Consider the following 18976-nt stretch of genomic DNA (forward strand, 5'->3'; position numbering starts at 1 on the left):
AGAGCAAACAAATCAACCTGGACCAGTGTTCTGTATTTCAAGATTTGACTTTTCATGATTTTCATCTTACCAAATCCCCGAAGAACCAAATTGATGTGCTTAAACAGACGGTTCCAAATGTTTCATCTAAGTAACAGCCATATTTTTTTTAATTGCACTATTATCATGATTTTCACGAAGCCTTTATTCGCCTTGCTGTACAAGAAGCAGACTTAATGGTTTGGTTTTTTTGAGGCTCCTGAGACGATGGTTTTTATTTGTAATTGATGGACACTTGTTGTGGAGCACAGTTTACGTAGTGTGGTTCATGTGCCTGCGACTCGTTTCCTCCTCATAATCTGTGACTTATTTCTTCATCCCGCCTTACCACCTGTTTTTGTGGACGACTGGGGAAACGAGGCTTTTCCAGCAAAGACTCTGAAGCTTATTCTAATCTCGCACACAGTGCAGATCAGGATTGACTTTAAAATCTTAAAAAAAGTGGTCGTGGCCCCTGTATGAGTTTTTTTTTTTTTTTCAGTTCTGTTTTTCCTTCATTTCTACTCCCAAAACTTCAAATCCGCTCCCTACGCTTAAAGAAACGTTTACCCTTGAATGACAAATACGCCACTCGCAGGAAGTGATGCCAGGTGGCGGTAGTAAGAGTGGAGGGCGGGGTCCATCCTCGTCACCCCTCCCCCACGCCGTGGTCCCGGCCAACCGACCGCTGCGACCGTCCCGATACGTCCCCGTGTCGGCAGCCACTTTCTTCCTCGTTGGTTCCACGACGCTCTTCTTCTGCTTTACGTAAGTAACGTACACACACGACCAGATTCAGCACATATGGTTCTAACAGACAGCAGGGGGAGTGGAGATGCCCCCTAATCCTCCTGCAACAAGTCATTTAGGCTACGTTTACACTAGCTGGATATTTTTATAAACGGATATTTTCTTCCCTCCGTTTTCCAAAATAACTTTGTTCACACATCATCGTTTTCAAAAAAGTTCATGTTTATATTAACCCGCATTTATATGCTGTCGAGAGCCATCATAACTACGCCAAGCCTGTGGTCGGCAGTGTAGGAAGAAGGAGAAAGCCACACAAGCCAATCAGAATCCTCAACGACGACAACAACAACGACTGACCTCTGACCCTCGATGTATGGACGTAAATATTCAAGTGGCGGCAGCGACGATCGCGACATTCTAAAATTCTCACGCCACTCCTCCGGGACCTCATTAATAACCTCATTCTCAAAGTTCTCCCACCTGACACCAGTCCATTCAAACATGTCAAAATGACCATAACCAAATGTAAAAAGGTCGCATTTTTGGAGCGTAGAACGGGAAAACAAAGTTTTCCCAATATCTCCAATTTTGCCGGAGTTTTTAGAAAGAATCGCAGGGGAAAGTCTCCGTTTTAAAAAATTCCCGTGCTAGTGCAAACGTAGCCTTAAGCATCACAATGACTATTGAAAGTATTAAAATGATGCACTGTGGTGTATACCATTTTTTATTAAAAGTCCCTTGAGGCAAAATTATATTTTGCATCTTGGAATGAGCTGCAAAAACATAATTTCACTGCAGACACTGTTATTACGTCTCTTATATATTCTGTTGCTGCTATCTTGACCAGCACTCCAAAAACAACAACCAAAAACACTTGTTCTATAGTGCCATATATAAATAAACTTTAAATGGACTGTATCCAGAAAAGTGTTGCTTCAGTGGACTGAGTTGGAGTTGTTTTTTACGCGCGATTAATCACGGTTGTCAGATTTATTTGACCTCAGTGCCTCAGTGCGGCCTTCAGCTCCCGCGAGTGCATCCGACGGAGCGCTAAGTCACCGACGTTAAAGACTGTCATCACTAATCATGCCGACACCTCGCTCGCTCGGAGGGGAAGGGATCGTGTGGGAGAAACCACATGTACGTTAGCGCTCGGATGTGAGAAAGTTGGGATTATACACACACATGCATGACACCCGTCTGTTTTTTTGGTATATGTGAGAAAATCTAATCTGTGTGTGTGTGTGTTGGTTAATATGGTGGCCAGTGTAGCTCTGTGCTTCAGATTAGCACGGAGAAAATAGGCCAACATCTGTCACCCTGACAAAAGCTCATCATCCCGTTTCTTTCTCCCTGACAATGTTTGTGTTTCTACACTCTTTTTAGTCCAGTGAATTAATAGTAGGACACTATATATTAAAAAAAGCCTATTAACAACCATATGATAACACACATAATACAAATCTTCTTTTGAAAAATGTTTAAAAACATATAATATAAACTTCTCTATTATAAGAGTTTTGTTTTTATTTCCGTGTGGTTTTGAGGATTAGCTTCACTGTCTCTCTGACCCAATGATTCTTCTTTCCCACGGTATAAGATTGTTGTTTGCTTAGGCGGAGACATTTTGTCCATCTCTCTTCTGATTGGCCAACACAGATGTATCACCGCTTGTTGACTTGGCTGCAGTTGACGACACTTAACGGTGTTTTCGTTTAGTCAAACCTTTTCTTTTTAAGTGCTTGAGAGGAGCGTGTGCAGACATGATCTTTTTTTTTTTTAAACCGGTTTTCGAAAACCTCCAAGTCGGGGAGAAGAACTACAAGGTAAAATAAGAAGTACCACAAGATACGTTTATGACTAAATAAAATGGGAGCTACACAAGGTAAAGAATGGTTGGAAAAACCTGAAAGTCAACGAAAATACAGCAGAAAGTCCAAAAGAGGACTGGGAACATCCAAAAGAGAAGGAAAAACCTGAATATTGAACACCAAATTGAAGATTTCAATAATCAACTGAAAACCAAAGTCAAACACAACATAAGTGTTGAGCTGATACGATACTGATTATTGGTCTAACACTGGTTAAAATTACTTAAATCCTATATATCACCAGCTTCTCTATTCACAGACTGTAAAAATTGTCAAGTTTTGGGCTATTTACGTCTTTATCGTTGAAGAATTTGTTGTCCCAACTATTCAACTTTCAACTGAACTCTCTTTAATTGCACATTGACTTTTTGTTGTCTTCCAGTTAAAGCTGGGTGATATGGCCTAAAAATAATATGGACTCTGGACTCAAGAAACATTTTCTTTTGAGAGGTTTTTGCGTCTCTAACTGAAAATACACTCTTAATACACACTCAAATAATATCTGTTGTTTATACAAGATCTTAAAATACAGTTATTACCTTTCATTTTAGCTAATACCTGGTTTATTTCTTTAGCTTTTTAAAGTCAAATTATAGGGAATTTCATTTTTAAATTGAATATAAATATGGTCAAATATGTGTATATTTTAATTATGTAATATATTTATGATGGTGTATTTAGCAAATTTATTCAGTATAACAAATGAGGATCAACACCTCACCTCCTCCGTCATTTATCTCAACTCTACTATAAAACTCAAGGTCATTTGTATGATCTCGACAGTGGACAGTGATGCAAGTTGAATCATTTTCATTTCATCTCTATGGAAACAACAACAACGACAAACCCTGAACACATCAAACCGCTCCTCTTCCTGGAATGAAGTTAAACCCGTAAAACGCCGCCTCTTGAAGCTGATCTCGAACAAAACCCCGATTAACTTTGATGTGGTGACCAGTTCTCAAGCAGACGAGACGACGGGAACGAGAGTTTGGACGTTGGTTCAACTTTTTCTCAGTTCAAGAGAAACGAGACGAGGAAATGGCTCAGAAAGAAGTTCAGCCCCAGCGTGAGTCTGTTCATTGTTCGGTCTGTGTGGACCTTCTGAAGGATCCGGTGACTCTTCTCTGTGGACACAGCTACTGTATGAACTGTATTAAAAGCCACTGGGACTCGGAGGATGAGAAGATGATCTACAGCTGCCCTCAATGTGTGAAGACCTTCACACTGAGGCCTGACCTGGAGAAAAACTCCATGTTGGCACATTTAGTGGAGGAGACTGAACTCCAAGCTGCTCTTGCTGATCACTGCTCTGCTGAAGCTGAAAACGTGGACTGTGACGTCTGCTCTGGGAGGAAACTGAAAGCTCTCAAGTCCTGTTTGGTTTGTTTGGCGACTTACTGCGAGGAACATCTCCAGCCTCATTATCAATCCCCTCCATTAATGAAACACAAGCTGGTGGAACCTTCCAAGAATCTCCAGAAGAACATCTGCTCTCTTCATGATAAGATGATGGACATGTTCTGCCGCACCGATCAGCAGTGTATCTGTTATCTCTGCTCTGTGGATGAACATAAAGGCCACGACACAGTCTCGGCTGCAGCAGAGAGGACGCAGAAGCAGAGCGAGCTGGATCTGACTCTAGAAGAAATCCAGAAGAGACTCCAGGACATAGACAAAAACGTGAAGGTGCTTAAAGAGGAGGTGGAGGCTTTAAATCTATCTGCTGATAAATCAGTGGAGGACATTGAGAAGATCTTCACTGATTTGAAACAGCAGATCAGATCCCAGCACGAGACTGAAGTGAGTCGAATCAAAGATGTTGAGGAGAAGCTGCAGCAGGAGGTCCTTGAGCTGAAGAGACGAGAAGCCGAACTGAAGCAGATCTCACTCGCACACAATCACAACCAGTTTCTCCTCAACTACCGCTCACTGTCTGCAATCGGTCCGTCGACACGCTCGTCCATCATCGACGTCTGTCCTCTGAAGTACTTTGAGGATGTGACCGCAGCTGTGGAAAAGGTTAGATGTCTACTTCAGGATGTTCTGGCAGAGAAGTGGACAAACATCTCGCTTATTGAGACTCAAGACGAGGCTTTACAGCCACAACCAAAGACCAGAGCTGAATTCTTGAGATATTCGCAGGAAATCACTCTGGATCCAAACACGGCAAACACACACCTGATATTGTCTGAGGGAAACAGAAAAGTGACATCGACGACGGAAAATCAGTCGTACCCTCATCACCCAGAGAGATTCACGTATTTTTGGCAGGTCTTGAGTCGAGAGAGTCTGACTGGACGTTGTTACTGGGAGGTGGAGTGGGGAAAAAGAGCCCATGTAGCAGTCTCCTACAAGAACATCAGAAGAGGAGGGAGGTCTCGCGAATGTGACCTTGGGCTCAATGGCAATTCTTGGTCGTTGGATTGTTACCCATACAGTTGTAACTTTAACCACAACAGAATCTGGATTCCTGTCACGGACTGTGTGTCCTCCAGAGTGGGAGTGTACCTGGATCACGGTGCAGGTCTTCTGTCCTTCTACAGCGTCTCGGACACCATGAGCCTCCTGCACCGAGTCCAGACCACGTTCACTCAGCCTCTCTATGCTGGCGTTAAGCTTTACGATTATTGTGGATCCACAGCGGAGTTCTGTAAACTCCCGTAGACTTCGAGTTATTGAAGTAGCAGCAAGTTGAAATGTGAGTTTAAATCTATATAAACTATCTGAGTCTTGTTGCTGAGATAGTTTGTCAATCAAACATTGTGGGCGGGTCCTTTTGATTTTGTTTGTTGTTTTTTGAACGTGAAAATGGAGGTAGATTTGTCATTTTCCTTATAATCTGTGAGACTGAGGTAATCTGTTGATGTAGTCACTCAACTTTACTCCTCTAATGTGGAACAAACTGAAGTTTTAAATAAAGGAGAAGTCAAATGTGTGTGGTTTTTGTTCTTTTGTCCGCATTCAAACCTGAAACAACACAGTTGGCAGATACTCGCAAAGGTTGCCATTCAGTCTTTTTTTAATATTTGTTCTGTTTTAGAGCTGCAATGATATATCGATATTTGATTGATTTACTCAATTAAATGCCTCAGATTTTGCTTTTAAAGCCCAGACTTGGACGTCACTAGATTCACAGCAGACTCGTCCCAATCGTCCAATCTGACGGAGCTTGAGAGGATGAAAAAAGGATAAACTGACCAAATGCAAAGCTTGTAGAGACTTGATGAAGAAGGCTGGAAGCTGTAATTTCTGCCATTGGGGGGCAGGGGCTTAATTAAGGGTCTGACACCTTTGTTTACTGCCTGATTGTTAGGTTTCTTTTGTAAGAGCCTTAATTAGCGTTTGTTTGAATGTGACCCTGGCGTCAGTGCGCGTGGCTTATGGCTGCAGCTAATTTTCTCATCGATTAATCTGCAGATTATTTTCTTGATTTATCAACTTTTGCAGAGCAACTAAAACCTCGTACATGCCCGTCTAAAAAAACATTAGCCTGTGTTATTTTATTAAATAACAGTCTTTAAAGGGGCCGTGTGATCCAGCAGCTTGTTGTTTTCAGGGATTTCACTTTGACCTTGGTGGTTTGTTGGTTTCAGATGTCCGTGGCTGTCGGAGCGCTTCTCAGTCGCCGTGCCGATCTACAATGGCGTCATCTTCCTGTTTGTCCTGGCCAACTTCTGTATGGCCACATTCATGGATCCTGGTATCTTCCCAAGAGGCGAGTGCATTGAATTTATCAAATATTGTTTGGTTTGTGGTCAAAACAAGATATTGGACATAATCCAAAAAACAACTACCCAAGCAAAACCCAGACCTGATGACATGCGTGTGTCTCAATTTCTGCAGCCGAGGAGGACGAGGACAAAGAGGACGATTTCCGCGCTCCCCTCTACAAGACGGTGGAGATCCGAGGGATTCAGGTCCGGATGAAGTGGTGCTCGACGTGTCGCTTCTACCGGCCGCCGCGCTGCTCTCACTGCTCCGTCTGTGACAACTGCGTGGAGGTGAGGTCACGCTCACACGTGCGCTGTTTACGTCACAAAAAATCACAGAATTCTTAGGACCACATAAGAAATTAAATCCTTTAAACCCAGAATTCTGTGTCTACTAACTTTAAATCACGTAGGACTTTGACCACCACTGTCCGTGGGTGAACAACTGCATCGGCAGGAGGAACTACCGTTACTTCTTCCTCTTCCTGCTCTCACTGACGGCTCACATCATGGCCGTGTTCGGCTTCGGCCTCCTCTTCATCCTCTACCATCGGCAGAACATCGACCGCCTGCACGCCATCGTCACGTATCCTTTACGGAACCTTTTTTTTTTTTCCAATGTTGAAGTAGAAGTTAACCTTAAGTGCTTTAAAAGAGAAAAGTTTAGCTGAGGCAAAAATAAGAAAGACGTGAAATATGCAGTACAAATCAAAGACACAGTATGGACGCAGATTAGTTCTGATTCTGAGCTGGAAAAACTCGTATTCCTTGACCCGTGCGCTCTCAGTCTGGCTGTGATGTGCGTCGCAGGCCTGTTCTTCATCCCCGTCGCTGGCCTCACGGGTTTCCACATCGTTCTTGTGGCCAGAGGCAGGACGACTAATGAGCAGGTAAGAACGGTCGCAGTGTTTTCACTACAAACACTGCGTCCCTGAAGTCCTGTCGTTATAAAATGTGAACATTTACGCTTAACTAATGCATGCAATGTCCAGGTGAAGTGTTTAATCCAGGCGTAGATGTAGACTAATGTAGATTATTGGACTGATTGGAACTAGTATTTGCAATTTTTTGGCTGTCTCACTGTTTGTTCATGGGGTGTTTATTGTTTTTTTTATTCTTGTCGACTGTTTGTTTTCTTCTTTCCATCTGCAGGTAACAGGGAAATTCAGAGGAGGAGTTAACCCTTTCACCAATGGCTGTGTGAAGAATGTGTCCCATGTCCTCTGCAGCTCACAGGCTCCCAGGTGCTTTTTCTCAGTGTTTTATTTCTTATTCAACCCGTCTGTTACCATCCGTTACCGTAACTCCTAGACCGTTTGTGCTATCTAGACAATTCCCGTCAGCTTCTCAGTACCGTAATATCCTAAAATGGTTGAATAACTGCCAGATATGGAAAGTGAAAGTTATTTTTTTGACAGTTCTACAGCCATAAAATCAAAATAAATCTATTATCATGATGGTCTCCAATTAATTGTCCATAGTACATACTTACTGTATATACTCAAACTCTCTGTAGGTACCTGGGCAGGAAGAAGTGTGTGCAGAGTGTGTGCGTGCAGCCTCCCTTCCTGCGGCCTCAGCTGACTGAGGCCCAGCTGGCTGCAAAGATCCTGGACAACGGTATCCAGGGGGAGCTGCACCGGGTAAGAACAGCAGGACTGGAAGTCCTCGGTACATCATGCTCATGTTTTTAAACACACACACACAAACGGACAGAAAAGCCTCATGCTGCTGGTAAACAGGTGTTATGTAAGGCCGTCGTGCTTCTCATTCAAATACACACTGACTACGTTTGCATATATGTACACACACACACACACACACTTGTCTGACATTTAACAGGAAGAAATCCAGTAAGGTCACACAGCTCATACATTAGTCAGTATGAAATGAGTCAGGATCCCACTGTCATATATTAATAGTTGATATATTGTCACTTAAAATCCATAGATAATAATCATAATTATATTTTCACATTTAAAAAAATCTTTATAATTTGGGTTAAAGAGCTTCTACACACTGACTGACAGCTGAATATTACCGTGTACCTTTTCCATTTCATTCTTATCCCTATGATCTCTTCCGCCCTCACAGTCCAGGTCCAGTCTGGAGATGATGGAGAGTCAGTCGTGTGATGCAGAGCCGCCGCCTCCTCCTAAACCTGAGCTCCGTTACCCTGGGATCACCAGGGGAAACACAGAGGGTAAAGCCTGATTTATACCACGCTATTTTGCAGCAAAGTCCATAGAGGAAATCGGCCGTTTTTACACCACGACACACAGGAGTTGTTGATCCACTGCTGCCTTTGTCTTTCAGTTTAAATATTCTTATTTTGTGACTCTTTTTCTCCATCCTCTCACCTTCCTACAGAGTGCAGTCTGCTGAACAAAGCCCCTCCCACTCCCACCATGTACAAATACAGGCCGACCTACAGTCCCGGCAAGAACCACACAGCGCTCACACATGCTTACGCCAACCAGGTAACACACACACAAACACACAAACGCACACACAGTTCACTGTGTGGACTCCTATCAACGATGTGAAGCTTTTTCTTTCGTCCCTGCGTCTGTTTTTCTTTTATCCGCTCCATTTCAGTCTATAATGCATTTCCATTTGTTCTTTTTTCCTTTGATTTGCTTTCGGCCATCTTTGGTTTGATTTCTCAGTGGCTTTCTGTTGATCAGTATCAGTAAGTGATTGCTTTGAAAGCTTCTCCCTCCTCCTCCTCCTCCCTTTTTATCATCATCTAACTTAGTTTCCAGTCCCTTCCTGTTTTGATATAGACATGGGTGAAATACTGGTTGAACACATTAAACACTATTAGTCTCTGGACTCTTTTTTTGTTTGTTTTTGATTTATTTCCTTCATACTTGACATTAGGTATAAAACAGACGGTCACAATACCACCAATCACGTTCAGGAATGAATTAAAAAAATGAAATAAGACAAATGTGACTACATGTATTACATTAAAACAAAAAACACAACTATACATACATGTACACATACAATGCTTTTACTTAAAAACAAGGAAATGTAAATATGTTGGTAATCTTTCAAAAAATTGTTTAAAACTTAACATTATGTTATTTATTTGGCAAATAATGACCCGAATTCACATTTTTTATACCCCAAATTCCTATAATTCGACATCATAATCAAGAAATAATAATGTGCTTTACTAGTTTTTCTATTTTTTTTCTGTGAATTTCAAAATTCACAATTATATATTATAATGCTAATTTAATGCCAATTATATTTTACCATTAAAATATATCATTTTGGTTAAAGAGCTTCCACATACTGTTAAAGAAACATAAAAAACTTTATTTTTAATTACCGATGCTGTTCATTAAGGACAGCTGTGTTTTTTTAATATGCATTTGCACACACACATAATACGTAAGTCGAACGTAAAATGGTGCAAAAAAGTTTTGTTTAAATAATTAAAAAAAGGTCCTTGAAGAAAATCTACAGATGTTGCAGTTGTACTCGGCATTTGTACCCACGTCTGGTCCACGTCCTTCCCCCAGATTTGTTTTGATCGCTCCTACAGTTGTTGTTCCATATCCTCATTAGTCTCCTCTCTGATTTAGAATCCTGTAGATTCTCCTCAGTTTATCCTGATTTTGCATTTTTAGACAAAAACAAGTGATGACAAATGTGCAGCTTTTAGTGTGAAAAATCACTATAGAGCTGAGGCTTTATGTTCTTTATTAACAAGTTACTCTCATTAGATTGTTCAGATCCACAGTGAGTCCACGCAGGTCTCTGCTCTTATTTGCTGAGCTTCTTGTTGTTTCTCCTTCCTCCTCCCTCTTCTCTCACTTCCTCTTCCTCCTTCCTCCTTCCTCCCTCCAGCTAAGTCGAGGAGAGAGCGTTGGCAGTACCAGGGACTCCTCCTCCTCCACCTCCTCCCTCCTCCAGGCCAGCCAGCAGCCTGGCTTCCGCTCGCAGCCCAGCCTGGACCGGCGGGACCCTTTGTCGGACAGAGGAGGAGGGGGAGGGGGAGGTGGGGAGAGGAGGGAGGGAGGCAGAGAGGCGGGGGGAGGAGGCGGCATGCCTGGCTACACCCTGGGCGGACGCTCGTACCCCTCCTTCTCCGACCACACCGCCCTGTCGGGGGTGGCGTCGCGATCTTCCAGCTCGCACACCTCGGCGGGCACCGCCCGCATCTCCGAGGCGACGACCTCGGCCAGCTTCAAGAGCTTAGCCAATCAGACTCCCCCGCCTCATAAGGTGTCTCGGAACGGGAGCCTGTCGTACGACAACTTGCTCGCGGGGGATGATTTTGAAAAGGGGGTGTCGGCGGGTTCAGCAGCCCCTGAGGTTTCCTCCGGGAGACCCCACACGCCGGCAGCGGGCGGCTACGGCACCTCCTACATGCAGCAGCAGCAGCAGCGAGACGCCGACACGCTCACGCAGGCGTCGCAGTCGCCCCATCACCACCACCGCACCGCCCATCACCACCACCATCACCCCTTCCTCCACCGCTCGTCCTCCTCCCCGCCACCTCCTCCAGAGCGGGACCTCCAACCTGGCGCGCGCCCCCTGTCCGCCAACCAGACCTTGGGCCCCGCCTCCTCCACAGCCCCGCCTCCCCTGCACCACCATCACCACCACTCCCACCACCACCACCACCACTCCTCCCATCACCACCACCACCACTCCTCGTCGTCCTCCAACACCTCCCACCCTCCCCGCTACGCGCCGCCCCACCACGCCTACCCCTACCGCACCCGCTCCACCGACGTCCCTCTGGGCTCCTCCTCCACCACCTCCACCGTCACCCACCCTCCTCCACGCTCCCCACACGCGCCGCCTCTGGGCAAGTCGCTCTCGTACTCGAGCGCCGCCGCCGCCGAAATGCAATACCGGCTGGTCCGAAAGGCTTCTGCGTCAGCGGGAGCGAACGCAGCGGGGGTGGGAGGAGGAGGAGGAGGAGGAGGAATACAAGCGCCGAAGTGAGTATGAGTTTCCACTTTTGTAGGGACGATTGGTTTGCTGCTAACCTTGAAACAAAATAATCACCCGCCCTGACCTGAAAACCTGATTGACTCCTCCTCCTCCTCCTCTTCCCTTCTCTCTTCTTCCTCCTCCTCGTTCCAGGTTTCCTGTGAGTCCCTCCTTCTTCTTTCTCCTTTGCTCATCTTGGTTTCATCATCACCTCCATCGTTGTTTTGTACAGTTCACTGCCTGTGATCATGGTGTACAAATACCTCTGTGTCGATCCCATACACGGCAAACAAAAAGTGAAGCCAAAGGGACAGGGAAGTTAAAGGGATAGTTCAGGGTTTTCGAGGTGTCTCTGTATGAGGTACTGACACACAGCGAGCACTGACTGTGCTGTGAGCGCCCCCTGTGTGCTAAAATCACAGTTTTACCAGCCAGAAAATACAGTCTAGTGGCAAGAAAAGTCAGCAAACGGATTCTTAAGATACCATAAATGTAAGACAGAAGTGAAAATACAGAGGAAACCTTCTGTATTTTTAAATAATTCTGTTCACGTCTCATTAGTCATTGAACAGATTAAGATGCAGATGTGAATAATGGGAGCTGAACATTGTACTTTACCACTCTGTGTTGTGCTTTGTGGAGCAGAACTGCATGAAGACTCATTTGTGAGTGATCAAACACCAGCATTCATTGTATTGTATTGTATTGTGTTGTGTCAGATTAGAGTTTTGCATGACAGCAGTGCGACTGCTTTCACTGCTGCTTTTCCATCTTGTGTTTAAGTTCACTGCCGTGTCGCATCGACTGTAGCTCACAACTGTTAAAGACTTATTGTTAAGGGAGAGTTTGCTCACAAAAGCTTGCAGAATACGCAAACTAGCCGTTGTTACTGTAGGAACATATCTAGTTAAGTATAAGTTTGAACCAAGCGCGACCGAAGTGCTGTTAACGGTTAACGGTAGCTGTATTTATACAGGGACAGCCGATTTGGAATCCTTAACGCGTCGCAATAAAAGCGTGTAAAAAAAAAAGTTAATTAGCACTAAAGTTTGTCTGTAACGACGCTGAAGTTGGCGTCCAGATTAGCAGCTTCCCGGTCGGCAGTTAATAGATGCAAATGTGAGAATTTGAGGTCTCAAACTCCTGAACTTCTGTCTTTGCTTTCAGGGATGAGCTGATCCAGATGAAGCCTCTGAGTCGGACCAACGGCGGCCAGCCCTTCTCCCCCTCCTCCCCCTCCTCTTGCTCCGCCCCTTCCTCTCCCCCTCACCCACTTAGCATGTCCACTCGGCCTGCGGTTGCCTATCCCAGCTCAGCATTGACGCAGAGCCCCGTCCACAAGCCCCAGGGCGGCGGCGGCGGCGGTGGGGGCGGAGTGAAGAAGGTGACTGGCGTCGGAGGCACCACCTATGAAATTTCTGTGTGAGCGGCGGCCGTATGCTGCCGGCGCTGGCTCGTACCGCGAGGACCAATGAGACCAAGTGGACGTACTTTGGTCTGTCTTATCTGTCACGGGGAGGGGGGGGGGTTTTCACTGTACAAAAAAAGAAGAGAGACACCGGGAGGAAAGAGTGGCACCATCCTCGGGGGAGGGGGGGCCGTTCACATGTAGCGTTTAAAAATGCGTTCTGAAAGTGCAACTGTGGTTACTACGCAATCGTAGTCGATGCATTCAACCCCAAATCAAATCTAAACAACTGTTAATGCTGCTTTGGAAAAAAGGAAAACCTGGCCTGGCTTACGCTCAGGGCGAAGTCGCCTCCCGCTTCCAAGAGGCGTGACCAACGAACGTAGATGTAAATGCCGCTCCGGAGCCAGACACAACTTGGCAAGTTTCGGATTTGTCTTGTCATGGGGGGGGGGGTTCACCCAGGCTAGTCCTCACCTTCAACCCCACGAAGAACATGAAGAGGTTGAGGAGATTCGCAGCAGAATCGCTTTCGAATCGCTTTTACAAAAAAAAAGGCTTCATGTGAACGGCCCCGTAACTCCTCGGATTGACTGCGAGGCTAAACTGTACTGGATTATCATGCCTCAATAATCCTGCCTGGAGAAACCACATTGCGACCTGAACTCGCCGCCACTGGACACGGGAACTCACTGGCGGAAACGCAAACTGTGACCTGGCCCTTTTTTTTTTTTTTAATGGTTTAATCCTCGTCGTAGCTCAGCAGGTAGCATGAGGCACTAGCATGGACGGTCGGGTCTGGGTGTTTTTTTTGTTGTTGTTGTTGTTTCCTTAAAGCAACGCAAGGCGTTACCACTGCCAGGGTCTGGAGCGAGATCTCCACCGGGGCCAGCGGTCTGGATCTGGATCAGGGTTTTTACACCTGCACCTTTATGGAGGTTCATCGCATTTCATTTCAGTTGCGGAGGTTTTAAACATTTCACGTTCAACATCACAACGCAAACGTGATGTGGAAGCTAAGTCTGTGGAGTCCGATCAAATTCAAGTCGATTAAAGGGATCGTTTCGGGTTTTTATGACTGGGAACCAGTTTAAGACGCTCTTAAGAAAAGCTTAATCTAATAAAATCTACACCTGCTTAAATCTGCGACATCTTAAGAACATGTTTGCTGCTTTATCTCACTGTGATACAGCCTGTTTTCAACTGTAAACGGACGCTTGTAAACCGCTCATTCTCCTGCACCAAAGTCCATTAAGAAAATCGTCATTTTTAGCTGCCTCCTTTTGTAAGTTGTCACTTTCTTCAACCAGAACTGACGATTTCAAACTCTGAAATAACGTATTTGAACGTACAAATGGAGGCCGAAGTTAGTTTGAAACGTCTCCGTGTCATGATGTAAAATTGCTGTTATTTTCTATGGACTTTGGTGTGGGAGAACGAGTGAGCTACAAATGTATCTAACAGTGAGAAAAAGTGTCAAACGTGTCAACACAACAGCGATTAAAATATATTGTGACCGAAATTGCGCACAAGTCGGTACAAATCTTGCGACGCGTTAATGTTGCGATAACGGAGGACAAAATCGTAGTTGTGGTCGCCATTAATTCTACGACACTTCTACTTACAAACCGAATAGCGTCAACAAGTTAACGTCGGTGGAAATATAGTAATATTTTTTTAATGCGTGTTATTCAAAACAAACAGCACATGAATCGATAAAGTAAATACCCACAAATAAGCTCCCACGTCCCATCTGTGGGTCCCGACCCAGTGTTTGGGAATCCCTTTCTTTTTCGCATTTCAGCGTCGCCACGCGACAACTTAAACCCTACGAATCGCGCCATCGTCCAACAAACAAGAAGCGTTAATGTGTTTTTCAGTGTGCTGGGCGGAGCCACACACTCATGGACACGCCTCTTCAGTGTTGCTGCTAACGTTTGATGGAAGGATGGAAGGAGGGGGGGGGAACGAGAACAGAAACCGATTGATTTTTGTTGATTTATTCCTAGATGTGAATATGATTCCATGTTTGTACAGGATGATGTGTGATTTTCTTTTTTTTAATGTGGATTTCTTTAAAAAAAAAAGAAGAAAAAAAAAAGAAATTAAAGAAAAAAAAAGTGGACTGCAGCATGAACAAACAGGAAGTGAAGAAACAAATCATGTAAAGAAAAAAAAAAGACAAACTCACGGGAAAAAAACGAGAAATTAAGTGTTCAAGTCTTTTTTTTTCCACGTGTTTAATTTGAAGTTGTTTTATATGGATTTATATGGAAAAAAAAATACAGCTATTGATAAATGAAGAGGTTTTTAATATTGACTCAGTGAGGAGAGCTTGTGTTAGTGTCAGAATGGTGGTTTAAAAAAAAAACAAAGAATAAAGCGGCCCACGTGATTTGGTTTAAGTCGTTTGTTCAGACGCCGTCTTTGGTTTGCGTCGTCCCTCGTTTCCATGTGTCTTCCTCATTATACCTCATTAGAATAAAAGGGGAGTGGAATCTCTGCAAGCCTGATTTCTACCATTTAAAGTCAAATTACTTTTACATATTTCTTTTTAAGTGTTGTATTTTGGCTGCTCTTAGGGAGAGAAAGCAGGTCTTAAAAGGCGCCATATGTAATAATGTGGCCAAAAACGGTTACTACATTCAAATTCAAAATACTGAGGTCTTTTAGGCTTCGTTTTATGACGTAACTGGCAACCCGTGGTTGCTCGGCAGCTGAGACTCTACTGGCTGCAATGATTGGTAGATGGCTGTAGGTGGCGCCACATGCCAAAACATAAACATGATTTTGGTTTTAAGAGTTCCTTAAAACGTTAAAGAAAGAAGGTGACGTGGAAACTGTTCATGTGCACATTTTTATTGCATGAATAATAAAAACAGACTTTTTTTCTGAGGAGGTTTTTCCCCTCGGAGCAAATGTACATGCAAAGCCTCGGAATGCAGCTTAAAAATGAAACGCAACATGATTTACAAAAACAACAAAACAAAAAAGGGATAAACATTGAAAAATATTGAATCAAGGATTAAAACGTCAGTGTGATCAATAATCTAATATAAACAAGTTAAAAAAAAAAAATTATTAAACTGAAACAAAAGACCTTCAGTAGCTTTTACTGATTAAAGTAAATTAAAATCAAATCACACTGTGAAGGCAAAATTTTACAAAGTAACATAATCCTGGAATGTGGTTTTTAAGATTAAAAAAAACAAGCGTTCATTGCATGATTGTGTTAATCTGATCTGAAGAAGCAAATCTATTTATTCATTCAACCAATTCTTCAGCAGGATGAGAGTCTGACATCATTTCCAGTGGCTACTACTATAGACTATGGAGCAGCAGTCATGTTAATCCAGATTAAGGTTAATAAAACCCCCATTTTAGGTCATAATTCTTAAATCGTGAAAACCCGTCGGCCTCGTTCACATTCTCGCATTCACAGCTATAAATGAAATATAAATATTAATAAGAAATACAGAAACGGACACTTTAAATAAACGTTAACAGAAATCGGAATCGGTATACTCTCCACCAAGTACATTTTATATCAGAAAATGACTTTTGATACTTAAGTACAGTAAATTAAAGTAAATATACTTTAAGACTTTTACTTCAGTAATATTATTAAAAGAAGTCATTTTCTGGTAACTTGTATTTTTACTCAAGCATCCATTTTAGGTACTTTATACAACACTGGTAATGACTTAGAGGAATGAGGAATTAATTAAGTGAAAATAATGATTAAAACACAAAAACAACAAAATAAAGTGTCATCTACTCTGAATTAAATTAGTCACATAGAATAAAAAAAACACGTTTTACTGCATGTTTAAAACACTTTAAAAAACAAACAGCTGCTTCACTCTCTGTCTCCACTTCAGTGTTCGATTCTGCCGACATGTTAAAAAGTAAAAACAAAACGTACATGTGATGAATCGCAGGCTGGAAAATGTTTCATTCTCAACACGCTGAACGCAGAAGTAGAGGAGGAGGGAGTAGCTCATCCAACCATCTCATTTGTCCTTCTTGGATTCGGTCTCTTCCACGTGGTCGTTGGCGTCTTGCTGATCCGGCTCCTGCTCCTCGGGAACCGGCGGGAACCTGGACAGGTTCACTTTGTCCTCCTTGTTCTTGCTGAGCTTCTTGGACTTCTGGTAGAGCTCGTTCAGGTTGAACTCTCGGATGATGTTCTCCTGGTGAAGAAGATACGCAGACAGGTTTGGAAGACACAGTCAATTAATTTTATTAAGTTTATAATGGGTTTCTATGGGCGCCTTTTTTGTCCTTAAGGTGACGAAAGTAACTATTCTACACCGTGTACCGTTGATGTCATAGGAGCAGAAGTTTAATTGCGACTATTCTGACTCAAATTAAAGGCAAATAAACGTATTTAAAGATCTCATTATCTCCAGATACGAGGCTACATATGTGTGTATGTGCTGTGTCATCTGACCTCAGAGAAACTCCAGGACACTGCTCTTCCCTTCTTGTCCACCTGGGGGCGACGCATCACCTCTTTTCCTCCCTGGAACATCACCAGCGACGGGAGCTGCTTGGACAGTGGAGATGCGGAGACCTTGTACCTGGACAACATATCAATCAGGTTTTAATCAGCGGTTTAAAAAAAAAACAGCTACAGAGACTAAGCTATTAAAGGGATAGTTCAAGATTTTTGGACTTTGGTGCAGCAGAGTGAGCAACTAACAAACTGTGTTTTCAGTGAGATGAAACTGGAAAAATATTAGAGGATCAAATGTCTTACTTCTTGGTAACGTCTCCATAACGTCCAATGTCCACTTTGCCAAATTTGAGACCGGCACAGTTATACCTGCAAAAAAAACCAACAACAAATAAAGTCACGCTCATTCATGATTTCACCGAGTGCAGACAGATGGACCGAATCTTACTTGAGCGAGAGATCGGCGTAGACTGAGGCGAAGGACTGACATTCTGGAGACCAGCTGGCAAAGAACTCCACGATCCAAGTCACGCGACTGTCTTTGTCCAACTCGTCCTACACACACACACACACACACACACACACACAGTCAGATCTACGCTCCTACTCAGTGATCGCACAGCTAACGTCGATACTCACATCAATGGTTTTATCGCTGAAGTATTTGATGTACTCCGGTCCCATGTAAAGAGGAGGCTTACACGTCATCAAAAACACTGAAACACAATCAGAACCTCAACGTTAATCATACTCGGATGTACGATATTAGACAGTTTTTCCGGATACGCTGATATATCTTCTCAGTAGCTATTAATAACGCCACTTTGTGTGATGCTAGGTTGGACTGACCGATGCAGAGTGTGAGGTAGAGCAGACCCATCCTGATGTCCAGCCTGAAGAACAGGATCACGTTGGCCACTTTGCTGAACAGGATGATGTTCCCCAAATGCTGTTCCACCGTGACTGATACAAACGCAGAGACGCTTAGTAAGTATCAGACGCACAGAAATCGTTTATTTTGCAAAAAAAACAAAAACAAAAACCATCGACTTACTTGCTCGTCTGTTCTTCATCATGACGATGGCACTGAGGAACATGAGAATCTCCACTTCTCTCTGGGAACACAAATGTATGTCGTTATTATGAATGAAACAGATTCTGGTTATCGTTTGGTCAGCATCGGCCATTGAGAAACCCCACATCGGTCGATCTCTCGCCTGAAGTAATTCTGCATAATTTTGTGAAGCAAAGCCTGACTTTCTCTGCAAATCTGTAATGAATTATACCTTAAACAACCTCCCGGTTGCCATTAGCGAGTTCAATGACAATGATATTAATTCAAAGATGACTTTAAAAGCAGTTTTAATCACTGACCCAGTCGAAGTCGCAGGGGTTGCCGTCCTCTCGCTGCGTGTCTAAATGGTCGCAGACGCCCGGCGTCTTTCTGACAGCTAGAAAGGCTATGGACATGAACAGGGACACTAAATAATACGGCTTTAGCAGCCATTTGTACACCTGCGGCAGGTGATACAAGAAGGCGAACAGCGGCGTTAGCAGAGCCATTTGTTCGTTTGATAAAACGCAAGGTGAACCCCAAGAATCACGGGGGGAATGGTGATGATGCTGCGGTTAGCTTAACGTAGCTAGCTTAATGCTCGGTACAGCTCGCTGCTCAAACGAGCACAGATATTCCACTTCCTGTTTGACTAAAAAATAAAAGTCTTCGTAGTGACACAGCAGACGCCGTACTTGCAACAAATAGTGTCATATATGTATTTAAAATAAATGTTAATTAAAA

The 18976-nt window shown here is 43.6% G+C and overlaps 3 protein-coding genes across 3 annotated transcripts; 2 read left to right on the forward strand and 1 right to left on the reverse strand.

The window, feature by feature from the left end:
• Nucleotides 1-622: 622 nt before the first annotated feature.
• On the forward strand, nt 623-12737 carry zdhhc5a (zDHHC palmitoyltransferase 5a; the record flags this gene model as incomplete). The annotated part of the gene is made up of 11 exons (XM_083905926.1): nt 623-786; nt 6236-6357; nt 6486-6643; nt 6766-6938; nt 7140-7242; nt 7505-7596; nt 7869-7995; nt 8447-8555; nt 8723-8832; nt 10217-11319; nt 12479-12737. The coding sequence occupies 11 exons, from the start codon at nt 623-625 to the stop codon at nt 12735-12737; spliced, it is 2520 nt and encodes an 839-aa protein (XP_083762052.1).
• Nucleotides 3681-5306, forward strand: LOC310940534 (tripartite motif-containing protein 16-like; the record flags this gene model as incomplete). The annotated part of the gene is made up of 1 exon (XM_083905523.1): nt 3681-5306. The coding sequence occupies one exon, from the start codon at nt 3681-3683 to the stop codon at nt 5304-5306; it is 1626 nt and encodes a 541-aa protein (XP_083761649.1).
• A 3995-nt stretch (nt 12738-16732) lies between the features above and the next one.
• tmx2b (thioredoxin-related transmembrane protein 2b) lies at nt 16733-18741 on the reverse strand (the record flags this gene model as incomplete). Its single annotated transcript, XM_083906209.1, has 8 exons — nt 16733-16912; nt 17173-17302; nt 17482-17547; nt 17627-17733; nt 17818-17894; nt 18028-18141; nt 18233-18293; nt 18553-18741. 8 exons carry the CDS (start codon nt 18739-18741, stop codon nt 16733-16735), a joined length of 924 nt encoding a protein of 307 aa, XP_083762335.1.
• Between the last annotated feature and the right edge of the window lie 235 nt (nt 18742-18976).

Source organism: Microchirus variegatus (genome assembly GCF_963457635.1).
Source record: "Microchirus variegatus genome assembly, chromosome: 19".
NCBI classification, from domain to species: Eukaryota; Metazoa; Chordata; class Actinopteri; order Pleuronectiformes; family Soleidae; genus Microchirus; species Microchirus variegatus.